The sequence below is a fragment of the Petaurus breviceps genome, unplaced genomic scaffold (assembly GCF_028583685.1).
Source record: "Petaurus breviceps papuanus isolate PSGF00001 unplaced genomic scaffold, PetGlider_PUasm1.0 226, whole genome shotgun sequence".
NCBI lineage: Eukaryota > Metazoa > Chordata > Mammalia > Diprotodontia > Petauridae > Petaurus > Petaurus breviceps.
In genome coordinates, this window is record NW_027185890.1 from 4,708,191 (window position 1) to 4,730,648 (window position 22,458).

Here is a 22,458-nt window from a genome sequence, read left to right on the forward strand (position 1 = left end):
TGAATGTTCATATCCAAGAGTATTTGCTTGAGTCTAGAGCTTTCCATGAAGAAAATGAGGAGAAATTTCACTAAAATGAACTCTCCCTTCCTCTCCTCCCTGTCTGTGACCTCAATACTTTGTCATTTTTCTCTCAAGTAATACCAAGGAAGACCTACACAACTTAGCATATTCAATGAAAAACATTCAGAGAATTTACTTAAGTGGAAATCTCCCTTTGATGACTCAGGAATACAAAATTATATATTTAGCAATTCTGACAATGGATTGTAATACACTTACCTCAAAAAATTCTGCAGATGTGACATAATAACACCCACTTCTATAAGGCACAGAAAAAAAAACCCACCAAACACTACTATTTTCATCTCCATGTTGAAGAGATAGTGACATCAAGAGATTAAGTAACTTGCCCAAGGTCACAGAACAGGTAGGTCACTGAGGGAGTCAGTTATACAACACTAGTATCTAGATTCCTTATTTGAGTGCTCATCAGTCGATGTTGTCTCCCATTTAAAATAGCTTATATGTGACCCAGAAAAGAAGCAGCCATTTTTGGCAAAGGTCTGATGCCAGAGTCAAACTTTGCAGCTATTTATAAAACCAGGAATGCCTGGGGTCTAGGATATAGTATAAATATAGAGCTATAGCAAAGTCATTTTCATTACTAAAAATCATTTACTGAGAGCTTAACCTTGTGCAATATACTACTAGAAGCTGCAGGGAAGAGGGGGATGGTAATTTTAAAGATAATGTTGTCTCGCATCCCAAACTGTATGTTTTCTACACAACATAATCTTACTGTGTCATTTCCTTTTCATAAAAGATAATGACAATGTCACATCTAATACAGTAACATCACACAGTAATTCAAATTTCCCGATGAGAAGTAATCATCATCCTTATATTCTTATTTTCCTTTAGAGGAAATGTCCATCTTGGACAACTCGATGCAAATGCAAATAAATTTTAAAAGTGCTACCCAATATGCCTGAATTGCAAAAATAAACAATGACAACAAAAAAAAAGGCAAAATAGCATGCTTACTTACCTGTGTCATTTCTCTAATAGATGTAATACTATCCAGAGCTTTCATTACTCGGTCATAGTTCTTCTTCTGTTCAAATGAAAACACACAACTGATATTAACTTACAGACCCCTAAAGGCAAGCATTTCTTCACTTAAAATCTCCTCTCTATATGCAAAGCTTTAATTGGTGGTAAATCTGAAGGTAATGGTTCTTCAACAACATTGTCAAAACAAATTTTAAAAGACTTAAAACTCTGATAGATATAATAAATTTTGATTCCTGAATACTGATGATGAAGAATGTCAAGGATATCTTGAAATAAAAGTGGTGGACTTAATCAGACAGATATAGATTTTTTTAGACAAGGTCAATAAAGGGAAATTGTTTTGCTTGCTTATGTATATTTGTTAAAGAGGTTTTTCTTTTTTTTTGTTTTCACTAGAGAGGGGAGGTGATTGGAAGAGACAATAAATACTTGATTTTTAAAAAATATGTATTTTTTAAAAATTTGAATTTTTTTCTATCTCCAACTTTCTCTGTTACTCCAATTTCTGACAATGGAGAAACCCTTCTCCTTGCCAAGGTGACATGCCCTTAATATCACCCTTCATCTTCTACAGCAGACTGCCTCCTCAATCACTCCCCTGTTATGTTTACTTAGTTTCTTTCTTTCTGCTGCCTTCAAACATTCTCAGGTCTCTCTGATTTTTAAAATATCTTGACTATGTTATACTATTTGACATTTCTGATCCTTTTTTCGTCAAACTCCTAGAAAAATGTCAACACTCAACGCCACTACTTTTCCCTCCACTCACTTCTAACTCCACTAAATTCCAGCTTCATCACTCAAAATAAATTGCTCTGTTTATACTTAAAAATGATATCTTAATTATCAAATCTAGGGGACATTTTTCTGGCTCAGTTCTCATTCTTTTTGACTTTTCATCATTTCCCTCTGTTGTGCATATCCTTTGTCCTAGGTCTTTGCTCTTCTCTGAGTTTTTGTGACACTGGTTTTCTGATTCTCTTCCCATAGGTACCCACTGGTTTTCAGCATCCAATGAAGGTTCATCATCCATCTCATTCCTTTTAACTATAGGCATAAATGAAGACTCTGTCTTGGGTCCTTTTTCCTTTTCTGTCTCCATTCTTTGACGTGATGACTTCATTAACTCCCAGGCATGTAATTATTATCTCATAGCATATGGTTCTATCTATCCAGATCTATCCAGGCCATCTCTCTGGCTGCCATGTCATATGATCAACTTCCTATTAATTATTTTAAACTAGATGTGCTTTAGATACCTGAAATTCAGCATGTCTAAAACAGAACTCATCTTCCCCACAATGAACCTCTATAGAATATTTCTATTTCTATCAAGAGTATGATCATTCTTCCAGTTTGGGGGGAATATAATCTCAGTGGTATCCTTGATTTCCCCATTTATTCTCATGCCCACATATCCAATCACTTGCCAAATCTCATCATTTCTTGCTCCACAAAATCTTTTGTGTTCAGCCCCTTCCCATTCATAGACATCCCATGCGTTCTCACTTGCATAAGTATTCCAACAGCCCCCTAATAGGTTTCTGTCTTAAATCTCCCCCCACCCCTCTAATCCATTCATCACACATTTAGCAAAATGATTTTTCTTAACTATAGATCCAACTTCTTACTCAATTAACTGTGATCATTTCCTATTACTTCTAGGATATAAATATGGTCCTCTGTTTGGGTTTTAAGGCAATTCTCAACTTAACTTTCCAACTTTGTTGCATGTGATTCTTGTTTTGATATCTAACCAAACAGGCTTTCTCTCCGTTTCTCACATAGATCATTGCATCTATTGTCTCTGTGCCTTGGTACTCTCTATCACTCATTCTCAGATTGAGTTGCACTCCCTCTTCACCTCTACCTAAGATAACCTCTCATTTTCTTCAAAACCCACCTCAAGCACTATGATATGAAGCCTTTTTACTTAACCTAATTCCCAGTAAACTCTAGAGCCTGCCTTCCCTCCCTTCCTTGTTTTTAACTTACTTATTTGTTTTGTGTTGATTTGGCTGGATTCATTTTGAAAATATTTATATAAGTACATACTGTCTTTCCCAAATAGACCATGAGTTCCTCATGAACAAAGAAAATTTCATTTTTATTTCTGCAGTCCCAAGACATGGCATAGTCCTTAGCACATAGTAGGTGCTTAATAAATTATTTTCCCCCTTGAGAAGACAAACAGCTACCTGAAATGGCATGAATTTTGAATGATCTGGAAGAAAACAGAATACTAAGTTGCCACTACTATGAGATGTGAGAATATTCCTTTGGTAGCTCCATGAAAAATAATATTACAATTTTAGCTTAATCTCTCCTGTTTCATATCTTTGGAGGCTGTTACTACAATATTGGGGGAGGGGGGGAAACAAACAAAAAAAAATCCAACACTAATGTAATGGTAATGGTAATTTGAAGATCTTCCCTTCCCCTTAATAAGCCTAAGGGAATTTGAAGACCTTCCCTGCTTTCAAGATATACCCTGCTCCCTAATAGGCTGAATGTAATCACATGGAGTCTGTGGTGGGAGGAGTTGACTGAAGAGTGCAGCAGAGCCCACAGGAAGCCAGGAGAGTCAGAGCAGCTAGACAGATGGACGCATTGGAGGAGGGCAGTTAGTTTTGTGAGGAAATGTTGGTGTTTGCCACCTGCTGTGATAGCTAGGCTTGTGTTCGTTTGTGGGAAGGCTAAAGGATAGTGTGGCTCTCTGCTACATTGTGGCACATTAACTTCTACATTGCTACCATGTTTCCCCGATAATAAGACACTGTCTTATTAATTTTTTTGGACAGAAAAACACCAGAGGGCTTATTTTCAGGGGAGGGCTTATTTTAATGAACATTGACAGCAATTTTAATAAACAGGTAAATGTGAACAAAAAAAGTACCTTTATTCAATAAGCAAATCACTGGGGAAGAACAGGATGAAGCGCTCACTGCTGCAGCTCTGATTGGATGCAGCTTGGAGCGCGGCGTGCATTTCATGGGGGGTGGGGGGACAGTGCATACAGAGGGTACCATAATGTAGCGTGTAGCGCAGGGGATCACCTTCACTACAGTAGCAATCTCAATAGGGCTTATTTTCAGGGGAGGGCTTATTTTAGAGGAATCTTACACAGTAAGAGGAGGGCTTATTTTCGGGATAGGTCTTATTATCGGGGAAACACGGTATGATGGATTCAGTTTCCTGGTGTTGGAATTTGGTTTTCTGAATAAATGTTTTGCTTCTGTCTTCTATATGGAGAGTATGTTATATTTAGCTATCAATTTATGCCAGTATATTTACAGTGACTGCTAGTGCTGTTTATGAATTACACAAATCAAAATGCAAACATTGATGTTTTAATTTTTCCCACCATAATAACACTTGGCCTTTTATAGATAATATAATATAATATAGATAATAGACAATAAACAGAATACACTCCAAACACTGATATCCACCACAAAACATACATTTTAAGGCATATCTTTCAAATTAAATGAGTGTTTGATGAGGACTTATTTAATACAAAAGTACAAAAAGGACATGGCATGATTTGAATGGCAATAAATAGGTCGGGATTCAAAAAGTTCAAGAGTTTTTAGTGAGGTTGTAAAAGAGGGAAGGAATACAAATAACCAAAAATGAATGGCTTGTATGATGTCTTGGAAGTGGGAATTAACAGTTGAAAATGGGAGAAATGAAAAAACAGGTTCTTTGGGAAAGAATTACAGGATAAAAGCAGAAGCTAGAGATTTAAGTACATCTAGAAAACCTAAAATATTGCGAGGCTTTTGTATTATAGAAAGGGTATCAAGTAAGAGAACTAGAAACCTGGGTTTAAGGTTGTGCTAGCGCCATCTTGTATCAGCTGTTCATAAGAGCCAATTGGTAAAGTTTCATTGTGAGCATTTACACCTCAGATATTGGCAAAAACTACAAATCAAGGTATGATTTATGCTTTTATAAATGGGAAAGCAAACTTAAAAGCATACAGTTATTAAAAATTCATCAGTATACCATTACCTAGGTCCATATTTGAGTTTTATTACAAAATAGCTGCATGCCTCGGTCAAACACTCTGCTTTCTCACACCTCTAAAATTGGAATCACATTGGAATAACTTATTTTTAAGACAACAAGAAGTTCCACAACTTTCCAAGTCTCTTCTAGGAAGTCTCTATAAGTATCACTTACCCTAGGATTGAAGGCCAGCATTTGAGGATCATTAGGATCTACCACAGACGGATACGGCTCAAAAATAACCACTTTCCTAGGGGATTCCAAGGCAGATCGACACATAGACACAAGCAGGTCTACCACCTAGAAGTGTAAATGTAAAACCAGTTAATTCTCTTGTTCCAACATGCTTTCAACCAGCCATTCCTTCATTGAATTAATTCAGGAAAATCTTTTATTTTTTCCTCATCACCTCCCCTGTATCAGCTTATTTTGAAGTTTCCTAGTTCGTACGTTTAAGAACAAAAATTTCGGTAATGTCCACAGTAACTCCTACTACAATGGAACATTTGGAACTGAACAAGAAGGTTAGAGGTTAGAGTATTAATGCCAAATCTTCTGTATGGAAAGCTTATATTAGTAGTAATGATATAATATATGACCTACATCATGGAAGGACGGTAGAAGAGGCAAAAACTGACCAAATTTAAAAATAAATTGTTGCTCAGTCATTTTCAGTCATGACCGATTCTGTGTGAACACATTGAAGGTTTCCTTGGCAAAGATAATGGAGTTGTTTGCCTTTCCATCTCCATCTCATTTTACAGATGAGGAAACTGAGGAAAATGAGGTTAAGTGATTTGCTTAGGGTTAGGGTCACAGAGCTAGTAAGTGTCTGAGGTCACATTTGAAGTCAAGAAAGATAAGTCTTCCTGACTGAAGGTCTGGCACTCTATCCACTCTGCCACAAAGCTGAATAAAAATAAATAATAAATCTTAATTAAAGATTCCTTCAAATTTCCTGACATTACCTGACAAACAGCTTGCAAAGATCAGCCTTGTTGGTAGGGACAATAAATTTGAGGATAAAATTGAAAAACAAAAACAATGAAAGTCATTGACAAGATATTTTTGGTTTTTTACAGGAGAAAATTCCAGCAAAGCCATTTTTGTGACTTACAGGTAAATCTTCAGGCAGTACGGAAAGAGTGGTGGATTTAAAGTGAGGAAAACTTAGTTCATCTAGCTCAGCTGCTTAGCACTTCTGTGACCCTGGGCACATCAATTAACCTCTTTGATACTAGTGTCCTCCTCTGCTTGAACCAGGAGAGCTCTGTCTTCCCTTTCCTTTGACAAGATCCTCTGTGCTACAACTTATTCCACCATGAAAAATAAGATGACAGACTACAGGCAATGATGCTAACGTCATAAGCTTAGACCCACCTAAATAACCCCTCCAAAAAATCTACAAAGCAAATTTAACCTAAAAAAACCCTCAAAAACAAACCTAAAATTATTTTTAAAGATTTCAAAAAAATTAATGTGGCTGTAGTAGGGGTAATTAGAGCCTACAATGATGCAAAATGTTGATATCTAATAAGAATCTGGCTTCTAGATGTGTCTGTGTTCACATGACATTCAGGAACCTAAATTTTTTGAGATTTTAGCAGAACAATTAGAATGTAAGCTAGCTGAATTAAATAGCAAGGCAGTAAGCTTGAGATCTAAATATAACAGATAACAAAGCAAAAAAAAAGACATTTTAAAAAGTGCAATAATTAAAACAGCTGAATTTGGGTCAGGTGGGGTTTTTTGTGCTTTTTGCTGAATTATAGTAGTTTAGAAAAATAAAAAAAAGTTGAGATTTCAAAAGCAGGCATGCAATTTTCAAAGCCCTAGCTGTGATTTCTTTTTTTCTTCCAACTGCACTCCTACTACTCCCAGATGGGGGAGGGGGGAGGGGAAGCTTCATACCAGTCCAACATATTCTCAGTGTTTCCTGATCTTATCATGAATGTGAAATTAACATCACAATTTCTGAGTTGAGATGGAAGGAAAGATAAACAAACCTTCTCCTCCCCAACCCTCCAAAAAAATATGGATTAAAAAAGGAGGCATGATCTTAAGATAAATGTTAAAACCAATCCTATGTCAGCATGTAATTGTAGCAACAACAACAAAACAATGTTATATTAACATACTATAATGTACTAAGCAGAGAAAGGAAGGGAGCAATTCTCGTACTAACATGTTTCATTCAACTACTAGCACTTTTTTCCCCAAACATTTGCCTGTCTCTCATTTTACATGATTGCAGATAAATTGAATCAAAATTGATTAAATGAACTAAAAAGAGAAATGCTACTTATTTCTATGTGCTAGTTTTATTCAGCAACATTCTAAGTATTCGCGGAGTAAATATTTCAGTTTGTTCTTTAAAAAGAAGAAAATTTAAAAGTAAAATTTAAAATAAAAATGAGGAAGAGACAATGGAGACTATTTTTGCCACTCAAATCACAATTTTTTCCCTTTCTTTCACTAAAATGTTTTAGTTCATGACAAGTGTTTATCTACATGACAGGAACCACACAAATAAAACTAAATAAGTCTTTCCTCTTAGAATGCTACAAACTAAGAAATGCCAAAGTGTTACTGAGGACTGGAAAAAACTTTGAACATGTACCAAATTCATGTACTGGCAAAGGAAATATGTGGACTTAAATTCACGGGTCATTACAAGTGGGCAGGAAACTTAGAGACTACCTTGCTCACAGGATGAAAGAACTGGAAGAAATTTTAGATGACATTTAGTCCAGCCCAGTCATTTTACAGAAGAGAAAACTGAGACCCAGAGATGATGGCTGAATTACTTAAGGTATCAAAGCAAAGTAAGGGCAGAGTAGAGGTACAGGTTTCCTGAGTCTCTACCCACAGAATGTGTTTCTATACAACACTGGCTCTAATTAGGGTCATGAGTTATCAAGGGATTTGCATACAGTTTTAGAAAGGACATCATAAGATCATGTGGCACGGCTGTTTTAAAGATGGAAAGGGGAAAAGACTTGGCCAGTGTTATAAATGATTTAGGGATAAAATCACAAGTGAAGTGTGGCATGGGTGAAGAAGATAGCTGGTACCATTTTCAAAAGGTTAGGGTATTTAGAAACTAGACTTAACAACTATAGTTTAAAATGTGGAAAAACTAAAAAATGATAATACTTTAAAAGACTACTGTTAATAATTTTAAAATAAAACCTTACTTTATTATCAAAAATAGCCGAGCTGCTGTTGTTGGTTTTTTAGACAGTCTATAAATGAATTTATTCTGCATTTTCAGGTCTGGGATCAGTGGATAAGGAAACATCCTTGAGCCACTTGTGGAAATACAAAATAATACCATGGATGATTGTTATCTTCTTTGTTTAGGTAGCCAGACAATAGTTTATTTGAATCTACTAGAACATAGATATCAAATAGCAGATGTTACTTTTTATGACTTCTAACCCTTTCCAATGTCCCCTCTTAAAATGGTACAGGAAATTGGAAGGTTTTCCATTCCTACTCCTTCACTAATGATGACAATCCTCTGTTTCTGTCCTATATTATTTTTTGGATATTGATTTGATTATGTGATATAATAAAAATAATTAGTAAACTCCTTAAGGATATCTTAATTTCTCTGGTTGTTATGGGAATGGGAATCTGAAGATCTTTCCTGCCCCTTGGCTAGGCTTAAGTGACTCTGAGAATCTTCCCTGATTTAAAAATATACTCTAAGAGTAGGAGCACTGGCTCCAGTGTTGGGATGACCTGGGGATCGAATCCAGGCTCAGACACTTAGCACCCACCCAGAAACACCTGGCTGTGTAACCTTGAGCACATTACTTAACCCAATTGCTTATGGGCAGCCAGGTGGCTCAGTGAGTAAGACCACTGGCTCCAGTGTTGGGATGACCTGGGGATCAAATCCGGGCTCAGATACTTAGCACGACACCCAGAAATAACTGGCCGTGTAACCTTGAACAAGTTACTTAACCCTGATTGCTTTAAAAAAAAAAAAATAAAATATACTCTGCCTCCTAATAGGCTGAATGTGGTCACATGGAGCCTGTGGTGGGAGGCTTGTTTTTCAGGAATGCCCACAGCTTGTTGCTTTGTGATTGGGCAGTGGGTCAAGAGGGTTGTTACATTCTCTGAGCCAGGAGAAGGCTATATATACCCTGATGTGAGGTTTTGTTTCGGGGCTCACTTTGAGAAGAGTTGTGTGATTTGACTAGATGAGACTCTAGGCAGCCATTAAGCCCCCCAGGTTTAAAAACCCAGATGTTGGTGCTTCCCTCTCTGGTAACTGACTAGTTATGGATGTAATGGTCAGACGGTTGGAAGCCTATCTGCTGATCTGAAGTTCTTCTTCTGAGAAGAAATTCTCTGAAGTTCGGGGTGCTGACGTTTTTCCCCTGAACTAGGTAAATGACATATATTGGATTAAAGCAAGATTGTTAACCCATTTTGAGTTGCTTTCCTTTAGAAAAGCAAATCTAGGAACCTGTGCTAGCAGCCATCCTGGGCATGCTAGGGTGCTTGCTGCTATAATGGGAGAAGGGTTACTTTCAGCAATAGACAGATATGTCTTATTTTCTCTTTTTATAAGAATGGCTCATTTAATTTAATCTTTAAATTATGATAAGTTGACTATTTTATCCTTTATTGTAAGGATTAAAAAAATGTATATACTTTCAGTCGAAAATGTTGAGGTTATGAACAACCTATCATCTACAACATTTAGACCTTAAAATAAGCTATTTATTCTGAAATTGTAGACTAGTACAAATTACTAATACCAAATTAAGAACATAATTAACATTACATATTCCTACCTGAGCCCCAGTTGCTATTTCATCAGCAGCTTCATTCATTACTCCAAGAGTCTGGAAAGCAAAGACGCAGAGCTCACGTTCACACACAGTAGGCTACAAAACAGAACAGAATATAACAAATTACATCATTCTTGATTTTCTTAAAAGTTAAGCTCATGTTGCATTGTACCACAGAATATAAAATATAGACTTCTAGAGTTTGACCATTTTTAAGAATTTTTAATTTTATTTCTTCTATTTTTGTTATGATATTATGGAAGTTGTACTAATTTGATTTTTGAATAGGCAAACAGTGACTACTAAGGTTTTCATTACTCTAATAAGGAGCTGAACATAAAGCAGATTTTAGCATTCACAATTTGTACAAATGAATTTATTTTATCAACAAATTTTTTTTAAATGACTGATATACCACTACTTCTTAAAACACAATGAGTTCCTTGGGTTTTCCTTTTTTCATACATGTTACTATGCAAAACCCCAACAAGTGAAAGCAAAAGAAATGCACCTATTATAAATTTTTAAAAATGCAATGAACAAATGTAGATGCTTTTTTTTTAAAAGAGTACCATCTTTAGGAAAGCAATTTTATTTGCAAAGAATGGGCATGCACCCAATCATTTTTTACATCACTTGTGAAAGCAGACTGATCTTGCTGCTACAAATTTTGACTTCAATAACCTCCTGAAATCTACAGCATTGAAATATTCACTTTGTGATTACTTTGGAAGAGTGATCATCTTTCAAGCCTAATACAGTGTCATGCATGTGATTTATCTCATCCCCTAAGTTACATTGCATTAGGCAGCAGATGAAGCCTGACATAATCCAATTCCCTGAGCCACTGCACCCCAGACAAAAGGCATTAGTTATTGCCAATGTTCTTATGCTTACTTGTTTCAGAGGATGACTTATTCACTTAAATAGCAGGAAATTATGGAAACATTCCTATCTTCAATACTAGCTCACCAATTATCAAGATTCCTGACTTTCAGTCTAAAGCATTAAAAAAAGTGTCCTTTCTTCCTCTGGAGTTATGCTTTGTTTCAGTGTAAGAAGTTTTGAGTAAAAAACACACAGACACACACACACACACACAAACACACAAAACACCACACTTGAAATTTAGTAAAGGGACTAAATTTGTCATCTAGACACAAGAACTGTTTTCAATCTAAAGAGAATAACCCTATAAGTGTTTCAACATACTCAGTGCCAATAGGTTGTGCTATTTCCCTCACCTTCCTTTTACCATAAACCACCATCTTATCTTTCCTCCTTCCTAACTTAATGTAAACATTTCCCTAAACACCCATCAATTATCCCAATGACAGTAGCTTCGTTTTTTCTGTTTTCCTTAATTTACCTTGTGCCTAACATAGACTATATAAATACTAGAATAATCAGGAGGTCGACTCTGAAAATCAATTTTAGTTATTCAAGGCATGGAGCAGAATAGACATTGTTTGGAAAAAGAGATATGGAGAAAACATTAATATTTCCATGATGTGGATGAAGTATTCCTTATGCTACTACTAAAGTTTATCAATTCTAAAATGCAATGAAATCAAAGAGGTTGCTGTTTAAGAGATTAAGACCATGGATATGAATATGAATATAACATGCATGACAATGAATGAACAGTATTATTGAGTTTGGATGAATCAATTAAATTTCCTTTCACACCATTTACTTTTTACACACATATGATTATATGTATGTATGTATCTATATACATATTGGAATAATGAAAACAAAAAGACAGACAAACAAACCCAACTATGTTACATATAAATTCTTGCTTCAGGTCAGAGGTTGAAAAACTCTGTCTCCTATGCCAACGCTTCCCATCCATTCCTCCCACACCCATGACCTAAAAATGGTTTTGACATTTTAAAATAAAATTTATTATCATTAAAAGGTAAAACAAAAAAAACATTTTCTTTTAAAGCAATTGGGGTTAAGTAACTTGCTCAAGGTTACATGGCCTGTTATTTCTGGGTGTGGTACTAAGTATCTGAGCCCCGATTTGATCCCCAGGTCATCCCAACACTGGGGCCAGTGCTCTTACTTGCTGAGCCACCTGGCTGCCCCTAAGCAATTGGGGTAAAGTAACTTGCTCAAGGCTACACGGCCAGGTGTTTCTGGGTGGGTGCTGTCTGAGCCCGGATTCGATCCCCAGGTCATTCCAACACTGGGGCCGATGCTCTTACTTGCTGTGCTACTTGGCCGCCCCACATTCTTAACATCAGGGTCAAAATCTTATTTGGCCCATGGAACAAATTCTGTTTTAGATAAGAGTAAAATAAATGAACTGAAATAAATTTCTACTTTTACTTATGATATTTAATTTTTTTTCCAAGTAAGAAAATTCAACTCAGGGGCATCTAGGTGGTGCAGTGAATAGAGCACCGGCCCTGGAGTCAGGAGGACCTGAGTTCAAATCTGGTATCAGACACATGACACACTTAATAGCCATGTGACCTTGGGCAAATCACTTAACCCCAATTGTCCTGCCCTCCTCCCTCCAAAAAAAAAGAAAAGAAAATTCTGCTCAGTAACAACTTGATTAACATAATACCTAATTCTGATTAATCTTCATTGGTTTTTAAGTTTTATGAAAGCAGGTATTAAAAAAGTAAATTTCACAGAACATCCCCAGAATCCTAAGTGATATATCAAAGGGGTCATTTATGGCTGTAATTCAACTCACATTCCAATATAACTACAATGTGAACTTACTTATCTTCCTAAAAGTACTATGGGAATGAATAAAATAGAGAAATATAGCCATAGTTCATAATTAGGTATGTTACATGCATGTTAACACATACAGACACACACATACTTTTTATCATTGTTGTTAACAACCCCTTATTTAGGTAATTGTAACATTAGGCTTTTTGTTTTCTATGATGATCTTTCAGAGGGCATGTTCTAATCCACAGTATATACAAACATATTACTTATATGTGAGAAAGATGAAGATCTGACAATACATAGATGCCCTTAGTCAATTACTACAAAAATAGTTGCACTGATTATCAAATTATATTTCAATGTATAACATTTACAAAACACCTCAAACTAAACCTTAAAGCATTCAGTAGATCCAGCCTTATATAGCCTTTTCCATTTTACTCGAATAATATGCATCCATTCTTACCTAACTTCAGGAGACTCTTTTCTCACTCATGTTGGCCAAATGTTACTTTTTAGAAAATGAATGGTTTTCCAAAGCCCAACTACAACTTTTTTTTCTCCCTTTTACCCCCTTACCAGATAATTTTGCTTCATTCTTTGAAGGCAAAACTCGACTGGTGGTTCTCTTTCCTCTTTTTCTCCACAGCCCTATATTTTGTAATCTATACCATGCTCTAAGTACAGTGTTTATTTTATTTCTTTAGTTGTATAAAACCTTTATCTGAACCCAAGACCTCTGACACAAGATATTTATTTTCAATATATAAAGAGCCTTGTTTATTTTTTTTAACAACAGCCCTTGTATCATCTCATTAAATAATTTTTTTAATGTACAAAAATTTTTAACAACATGATCTTATTATCACTTAATTTTGATCCAAGGATACTATGTATAAACCATCAACTCATTACAAATGGGATTCTCTAAGATAAAACATATTGTAGGTAGGGGGCGGAGTCAAGACTGCAGAGTAGAAGCAGGACTTCCCCTCTGCTCCAGCTTCCACCTTCACCAATCCATGTAAAAAGGGGACTCTAAACAAACTTTGGAACTGCAGAACACACAAAATGACACAGAGAAGCTAACCTCCCGCTGAGGACAGCCCAGCAGGAATTGACCAGGCCAGCACTCTCGAAGCCCAGCCCAGGCCCGCCATGAGCCTGAGGTTTTAGACCCAGGGCAGGTCTGACCAGCGGGACTCCAGATCAGCAGCAGCTGTGGCCATTTCCAGATTTATCAACACATAGATGCGAAGGACAAAGTGAGACATCAGTGCAGTCTGGACTTTGGGACCCAGTAAGTGGGAGTGCATAGCTTTTGCCCCTGGGGCGAGAAGCCACTAAGACCCCAGCACAGCCAGCCAGTGCCATGTGGCAGATTCAGCTCCTAGCCTGCAGAGGCTAGGGAGACCAAGCACCAGTCTGGGGGTAATCGCTCTTGCTTTAACCTGCCCAGATCTGGATTGCAGTCTAGGGTGGAGGTCCTGAGGTGTGTGTCCAGCTTGGCAGAGAGTGTGGAGACCTCAGAGAGGGCACCCATCTAATACATCTGGCAGCTGAGAAAACCCCAGCGTTTGGGATGAAAGCTCCCCTGTCTGGTGGCAGAGTCCTACTATGGCAAAAAGCCCAGGGGTCAAGTGACTGAGGGGTGACATGACCAGGCAAAGGAAACAAAGCAGACAGAAGATTACAACATTAGACTCCTATTTTGGGGACAAAAAGGGGCAAAGCATGGAATAGGAGGAAGACAGTGAAGTCAGAACTCCTGCACCAAAAGCTTCAAAGGAAAATATGAACTAGTTACAGGCCATAGAGGACCTTAAGAAGCAGATAAAGAGAAGTGGAGGAAAAATTGGGAAGAGAAATGAGAACGATGCAAGAAAATTATGAAATCAGAGTCAACAGCCTGACTGAAGAAAATAACACCTTAAAAAATAGATTAACTGAAATGGCAAAAGAGGCTCAAAAAGGCAATGAGGAGATAAATGCCTTAAAAAGCCAAATTTGCCAGATGGAAAAAGAATCTCAAAAGCTCACTAAGGAGAATCATGGCTTCAGAATTAGACTGGAGCAAATGGAAGCTAATGACTTTATGAGAAATTAAGATGCTGTTAAACAGATCCAAACAAATGAAAGAATAGAAGGCAATGTGAAATATCTCAGGGGAAAAACCACTGACCTGGAAAACAGATCCAGGAGAGATAATTTAAAAATTATTAGACTACCTGAAAGCCATGATCAAAGTAAGAACCTAGAAATCATCCTCCAGGAAGTTCTCAAAAGAAAACTGCCCTGATGTTTTAGAACCAGAGGGCAAAATAGAGCTTGAAAGAATCCAGCGATCACCTCCTGAAAAAGATCCCAAAAAGAAAACTCCTAGGAATATTATAGCCAGGTTCTGGGATTTCCAGATTAAGGAGAGAATATTACAAGCAGCCAGGAAGAAACAAATTGAAGATTGTGGAAACACAATCAGGATAACCTAGAATCTGGCAGCTTCTACACTGAGGGATCGAAGGGCTTGGAATATGATATTCTGGAGGTCAAAGGAGCTGGGATTAAAACCAAGAGTCACCTACCCAGAAAAACTGAGTATCATGTTTCAGGGGAAAATATGCTCATTCAGTGGAATAGATTACTTTCAAGCATTCTTGATGAAAAAACCAGAGTTGAATAGAAAATCTGACACTCAGATACAAGAAGCAAGAGAAGCATGAGAAGGTAAACAGGGAAAAGGAATCATAAGGAACTTATCAAAGTTGAACTATTAACATTCCTACATGGAAAAACAATAATTATAATTTATGAAACTTTTCTCAGTAGCTGAAGGGATTAGAAATATATATATATATATATATATGTATGTATGTCTATATATATGTCTATATATGAGGGTATATGGGCACATGAATACATGTGTGAATGTGTGTATATATGTTTATAGGTATACATAGATAGAAGGCACAGGACCAATTTAACAGGAAGGGATGATACTTAAAAGGTGAAATTAAGAGGTGAGAGGAATATAATGGGAGGAGACGGGGAGAGACAGATTGGGGTAAACTATCTCATACAGAAGAGGCAAGGGAAAATGGTTACAATGTAGGGGAAGAATAGGAAGGCAAAAGGGAATGTGTCAACCTTATTCCCATTGAATTTGGCTTGAGGAGGGAATGAAATACACACTAAACAAGGTATCTCACCCTCCAGGAGAGTAGGGGGGGGGAAGGAGATGAGAGGGGGGATGATGGAAGGGAGGGCAGACTGGGAGGGGAGGGAAGTTGGAAGCACCCATTTTTGAAAAGGGATGGGATCAAAGTACAGAATAGAACAAGTGGGAGGTAGGATAGGAAGGAGGGAAATATAGTCAGTCTTTTACAATATATCAACTATGTTATTGTTTTGCATTAGCCACACATGTACAACCTATACTGAACTGCTTATCTTCCCAGTGAGGGTAGGTGACAAGGGAGGAAGGGAATGAATCTGGAATTCAAAGTTTTAAAAACAAATATTTAAATATATATATATATATACATATATATATATATATACATATATATATATATACTATTATTAATACTATTTTACATGTAATTGGGAAATAAGATGTATGGGCACTGGGGCATAGAGATCCACTGAAAAAGTTGAAAGGGGAATGGGAGAAAATATAGAAGAGAGCAGATTGGAGGAGGGGATATCCTGTGGGACTGTTATTTTGGGGGTGGTGGGTAGGGGAAAAACAGGGAGAAAATGTGTAACTCAAAATCTGGCGGAAATGAATGATGTAAATCAGAAAAAAAAATTTTAAAAACCATATTGTATTTCCCATTCTCAAGGACTAATCTGTAAACAATTACATTGTCTAGTCAGGATCTGAATTATGCACATTTGAAGTAGAGCATCTCTAGGCTTTTTTACCTAGCATATCAACCTGTTTTTGTTCATTAACGAAAATGGGCAGAAGTTCAAAACTGCAACACAAGATGGCACTCTAGTAGAAATTTCTCAACTTAAACATATTCATTTTAGATGGTCAATATTAGATATTTCTTTGAGGACAACATGGGAAGTTCTTTGGGATTAATGTTCCCTACTGGACCACTGTAATTAATTTCATAGATTTCTTTCTGCCCTCTCCCTCTGTGAACTTTGATTATCTCTAGGGAAAACACAGAAGCTATTTAAAAGGGGGCAGTTACTTTAATGGCCATTACAGACAAACCAAATATGCAAATAACGCGTTTCATTACCCAGAATTTAATACCAGGTTCAAGTTTCATATGCAATTTTGTAAATTATTCATTAACTAATTTTAAAACTTTTCAATAAAGCGTTTACACTACCTTGGCATTTCAGAAATACTCCATCCCTAATGTTACATTATTAAAGTATTTGACCTTGCTTTCCAACCATTAATCTGCAAGATTCAAGACTGAGTTTCACAGACTCTGGTTAATACTTTTTTTTTTGGAATATGGATGGATCCTCCTGACCATTATTGCACACTAAATGGATAATGAAATAACTTACTCATCCCAAAACAGTGAGGTTTGTTTTGTTTTTTTAATATATTTCTGTAGGCAAAAGCCTTTGAAATAAAAGGAAACAATTTTCTTAGGAGGAGATCATAAATTTAGATATGTAAGGGAAACCTAACCTTTTAGTTAGGTTATCTATTATAGATAAGAAAGCTGAAGGCCACAGATGTTTAAAAAAAAAAGTTGTCCAGTGTCTCTGAGTAAGGCCTGCAATACAGATCTTCTTGCCTCCAAGTCCTGGGCTCTATCCACCGTATCTATCACCATATCATTTTAGCTAGAATTCAATACTGATCCCACTAATTGTCAGCATTATGAAGCTGAACAATACAATGAACTAATACCAATTATTCTGTATATTTCATGCTCACATTTCAATTACCATTTTTTTGTCTTGTTTTGTTCTTTCCCTCTCTTCCCTTCTATACCTAGTAGAATATAAGCTCCTTAAACAGAAACTATTTTGTATTTTTTCTTTTTATCTCCAACAACTGATGGGTCCCTGAAATATAGGGGGCCTTAAAAATGCTTATTATAATGAAATAAATAAAAGCATGACTTTCAAAACACAATTCTAAGTAAATAGTATTTAAGCTTTAGGAAGGATATCAGAAACTCTTCTTTATGTTACTAAAAATATAAGAATGACAAAATTAAATACTTTTTCTTTATCAATATAATTCAAATAATCTCTTTATAAATCACATGCAATTTTATCCAAAATTTCACATGCCCTCTATAGAACTGCTGAACTCAATTTAGATTGGAGACAACTACTCTAATACATAAGTGATGCATGCTTGAGTATATATACTTATAGCACAACATTACATTTAAAAAATCTTTTTTTTAGGAATCCCATACACTGGATACAATATTTTTAATAACCTGAAGCTTAAACAGCTCTTGAGAGACACCACCAACAAATACACAAAAGAAAAGAAAGACAGAAGACAGACAGATGATAAATGACAACCTGATTTTTAATCTCACATGTGTGGTAATACAAAGAGTATTAAAGTTAGAATTCCAATCCAACATAAAAACCATCAATTTAAAATATTATATTCATGTGCCCATAAAAGCATAGTTACAGATGATTTTTTTCCCATAGTACTACAGTACTTTTAAAAGCACAAAAGCACATCTATAAAATGTTATGGTTTAGAATATACATAATAATGGACTACTATTACATGTCTTTATAATTAACAGCAGCTGATATTGATATCATGCCTTAATGTTTACAAATCAATTTGTGGAGCTCTACCATTACTTAAAAGGATCTGAATTTTCATAATTTGATATCTTCTGCTGGGTTTCCCTTTCTCATTGGATCACATGGAGTTTCAAAGTTGGAGTTTAAGAATAAACTATAAGATACTGAGGAAGCAACAGACCTTGGCTGGTTGAGATGATTCTCAAAGACACAGGTGAAAACTGCCTAATAATAGACAGAAGTAGCTGCAACTATATTCTGAAGAGAAATATCAGCTGCCCGGTAATAAGAGTTTATATATTGTCAGTGACATACTCAGGGTCCTTTTGGAAATTACTTAGTTCACACTCACTTTCTCTAGATAGACACTGATCACTCTCCTATGATCAAATGAAAAGCTAAGTCTGTATAAAACTTGGAAAAGAAAAATAATGCTCCTATTGGAGGTCAGTCAGTCAGTCAATCAATATAGATTTATCAAGCATCTGGGATATGCCAGGCAAAATGCTAAGAACTAGAGAGATATAATTTAATAATCAAAACTATCTATAGAGAGAATTAGAGGGTTAAGATAATGATGAATGGAAGGTCACAGCACAGAAATCTTAGGAGTTCTGTTCATCTAGGAAAAGCAATGGCAAAAGTCACTAAAAAAATCGTCAACAGGATTAACTTAAGAATTCACTCTTGTGCATGAGTTCTAAGCTTGATTTTCTCAGCTGGATGAAAATAACATGAACAACTGCTATACAGACAAAACTAATTCCTGCAGTGATTTAAATAATGGCTAGTCTCTAGAGTTCTCCCCATCCCCCACCTCCAGTACTTATTATGTATATAAAAATATGATTCTGCTTCTGAAAATCCTGTGACTACAAATGCTATCCTTTCTCACTGAGGAATATAAATTAGTAGGATATATGAAAGCATACACACACGTATAGCTACCTACATTAATAACTTAGGCTTTAACCGCCCCTCCCCTCCCAAAAAAAAAAACCAACCCAACTCTGTATCAGAAGTTTATACCTCCTACCAAGAACCACTCTTGTCACTTGCCAGACAACTAGAATGTATTGCATATCAATTGTTCTTTTCTTTTTCCTTTTACTTCTTAAGCAAAGAAACTTTCACTCTTTTCCCAATAATAATCTCACATATAAATTGTCTTTTTAAATCCATATTGTCCCATGGCACTTGGTGTCACAGAAAAGATCCTCAATACTTCCCTTGTCAGCTAACCTTGAGTAAATGAGAGGATGTTTCAGGCACATACTTTCTCATCACTCTCTTCCAATTATGGTAGATTCCCAAGCAACAACCTAAAGGAGGAGGTAAATTGTGCCTTATCTTCACCAAGCCCTGAAACCTTCAGAAAGGTGAGATCGTTTCTAATATACATCAGACATACATAAATTCCGTACATAAAAAGGGAAAAGTAGAAAACAGGTGTGACCAGTGCAACTAAAATCTAAATATGTCATACTTTTCCCCAAAATATGAACACAGAGGACCACACTATCCTATGTTCACCTCCAGAAGTTGTACCTAATATCCTTTAGTAAATTCATTCTGGACAAAAAATTTTGATTGGATTTCCTTTTCCCTTCCATATTGTGCATGAAGGTATACCACATAATCACACTTTTGGAGAAGCACTTGCAATTAAATAGGAGGAAATGAAATGTTAAGAGAAACTGATCAAATCTTCTTTTCATTTTAAAATTCCCTAAAATCATTGAGCCTTTCTTTTGATTGCTGCAGTAAGTAATAAAATTTAATGGTTGACATCACCAACCTGAAGCCATCGGTCTGAACATGAAACACTGAAATGAGAACAATAAGGTTGAGCTATTTTCTTAGTGATAAGGTGGGAATGTGTAAGGTAGGAAGATTTTGGTATCCATCCCTCAAGAGTTTCAGAGTAGACCACCAAAGACTTTCATCTCAACTTCTCTTCAGCCCTCTTAAGTTAACTCTTGTTTCTTATACAACACTGAAGACTGGTACACAAAGACAGATATACAAAGACAGATGGAAGGTAGGCAGATAATCCTTTCAGTTTCTCAAAATCATTCACATTCCTCATTTCTTATGGCATAATAAAATTCTATTACATTCATATGCCAAAATGTGTTCAGCCACTTCAAAATTAAGGGTACCTATTTGGCTTCTGTTTGTTTTTTCCCCAATAATAAACACTGTTTCTATAAATATTCTTGTATATATGTACCTCACCATATTAAACAGGAGGGAACCCAGCACAGATCACAGGGGAGCACTTTTCTTAAGTCCCTACCAAGTCCCAACCCTACTTCCTTTTCCCTTCACCCCAATGAAACAGTTAATTACTGTCTGGCCATTCATTTAGTTCCTAAATCATACAGTTGTAATATTGTTTAGCCTTTATCTCTACATCTTTTCTACAGCAATAAGATGGTTTATCAAATGCATTAAAATTTTGGTAAACTATAACTACAGCAGACTTCTAACCTACTAATTTCACAAAACTCCTAGAAAATGAAATGAGGTTAATTTGGCATGAAGTGCTCTTGAAGCCATGCTGCTTCTTAGAATTCCTTGCTTCCTTTCCTATATATAGACTAATAATTTAATTATGCATTCCAGAATTTCTCCAGGAAGCAAATTCTAGTTCCCTGGTCTATAGCTTATAGAATCTGTTTTCTTCTCCTTTTTTACATTCTTAGAATTATTTATATTTTGGATATATAATATTGGATATTTAGACAATAAATTTAGATTTTCGAAAATCAGAACATTTAAGAAGTAAAATGATTACCAATGGGGATTCTAGTTATTGTCCTAGAATATCTCACTGACCTTTAGGTCAGCTTATTAAAACAGGCTGAATGGTGACCCAGATTAAGATCATTTGGATTATGACAATGGACAATATGTCAAACTTTCAATGAGGCCCTTGAAATATCAACTTCTATAATCACCAGGTAAAACGACATACCACATGTGGACCTTTAGGTCTCCAAGGGGGGCCCTTTAACTGAATCCAAACTTTACAGAACAAATCCTCTTGATAAAAGGATTTGTTCTGTAAAATTTGGAACACAGTCCAAAGGTCACACCCAAGGCTGCAGGTTCTCCATCCCTGGTAATATCATGGAGAAGGGAAATAATTAGTATAGAGGATAAGGAGGCATATATTGAAAGCAAAATACTAGCACATAACTTCTTAGAACACTTCTGCCAATTTAAGAATTTGATGGTTGGGAAAGAATTATGAGGGCTCAATCAAAGACATTTTCACCCCATATAACCTAAATTCACATTTTTTGTTGATCTTCCTTAATTAAGCCAGACTCATATGCTAGAAGCAGAATTCAGTAAACAATGTACAACCAGAAAATTTATTTCAACAGAGTATCCATTTAAAAAATATGGCTGGGTCCTGGAGTCAGGAGGACCTGAGTTCAAATCTGGTCTCAGACATTTAACAATTACCAGCCATGTGACCTTGAGTAAGTCACTTAACCCCAATTTCCCTAACCTCCCCCCTCCAAAAAGCAAAAAAATATATACATGGCTGATATTTGAAAAAAAATTTTAATATTGTATGTTAATATATATATATAAATTCCTATTTAAATAAACATGTTTGTATTTATACACACAAAAAAATATGTGTATTATATGTGTGTCAAAAAAATCTTTGCAGTTTCATTTAATCTAAAAACTTGGTTTTCCTTTTGTACCCTGGAAATATGCAGCTTTATAATTCTTAATGTAAAGAGAGATTTAGTTCTAGAAAGTCAAATATGGATTTATAGATCATAACTGTAGAACTAGGAAGGACCTTTGCAACTGTCTAGTGTTCTAGTCCAACACTCTCACTCTACAGATTTAAGACAGTGAAGCCCTGAGCAGGCAGACTTCTCCATGGTCAAACAGCTAGTAAATGCCTGAGGCAGGATTCATCATTATTGGCATCAGCGGTGGTAAGTGACCAGCATGGGGTTCAGTGAACATAAGGAATGTCATAAAATAATATTCCATTAACCTAACAGGTCTGTGTTCTTATTCATGTAGATATTGCCTCAAAAGAATTCAGTTCATA

At 35.9% G+C, this 22,458-nt stretch overlaps 1 protein-coding gene across 1 annotated transcript in view; it reads right to left on the bottom strand.

Annotated features, from left to right (window-relative positions):
- PARP8 (poly(ADP-ribose) polymerase family member 8) overlaps positions 1–22,458 on the bottom strand; it is a 234,894-nt gene that overhangs the window by 33,386 nt on the left and 179,050 nt on the right. Inside the window, exons 15-17 of the mRNA XM_069095303.1 lie at positions 9,906–9,998; positions 5,266–5,391; positions 1,052–1,117 (exon numbers count right to left, since the gene is read on the bottom strand). Coding sequence (XP_068951404.1) covers positions 1,052–1,117; positions 5,266–5,391; positions 9,906–9,998 — 285 coding nt within the window. The remainder of the gene's footprint in view (positions 1–1,051; positions 1,118–5,265; positions 5,392–9,905; positions 9,999–22,458) is intronic.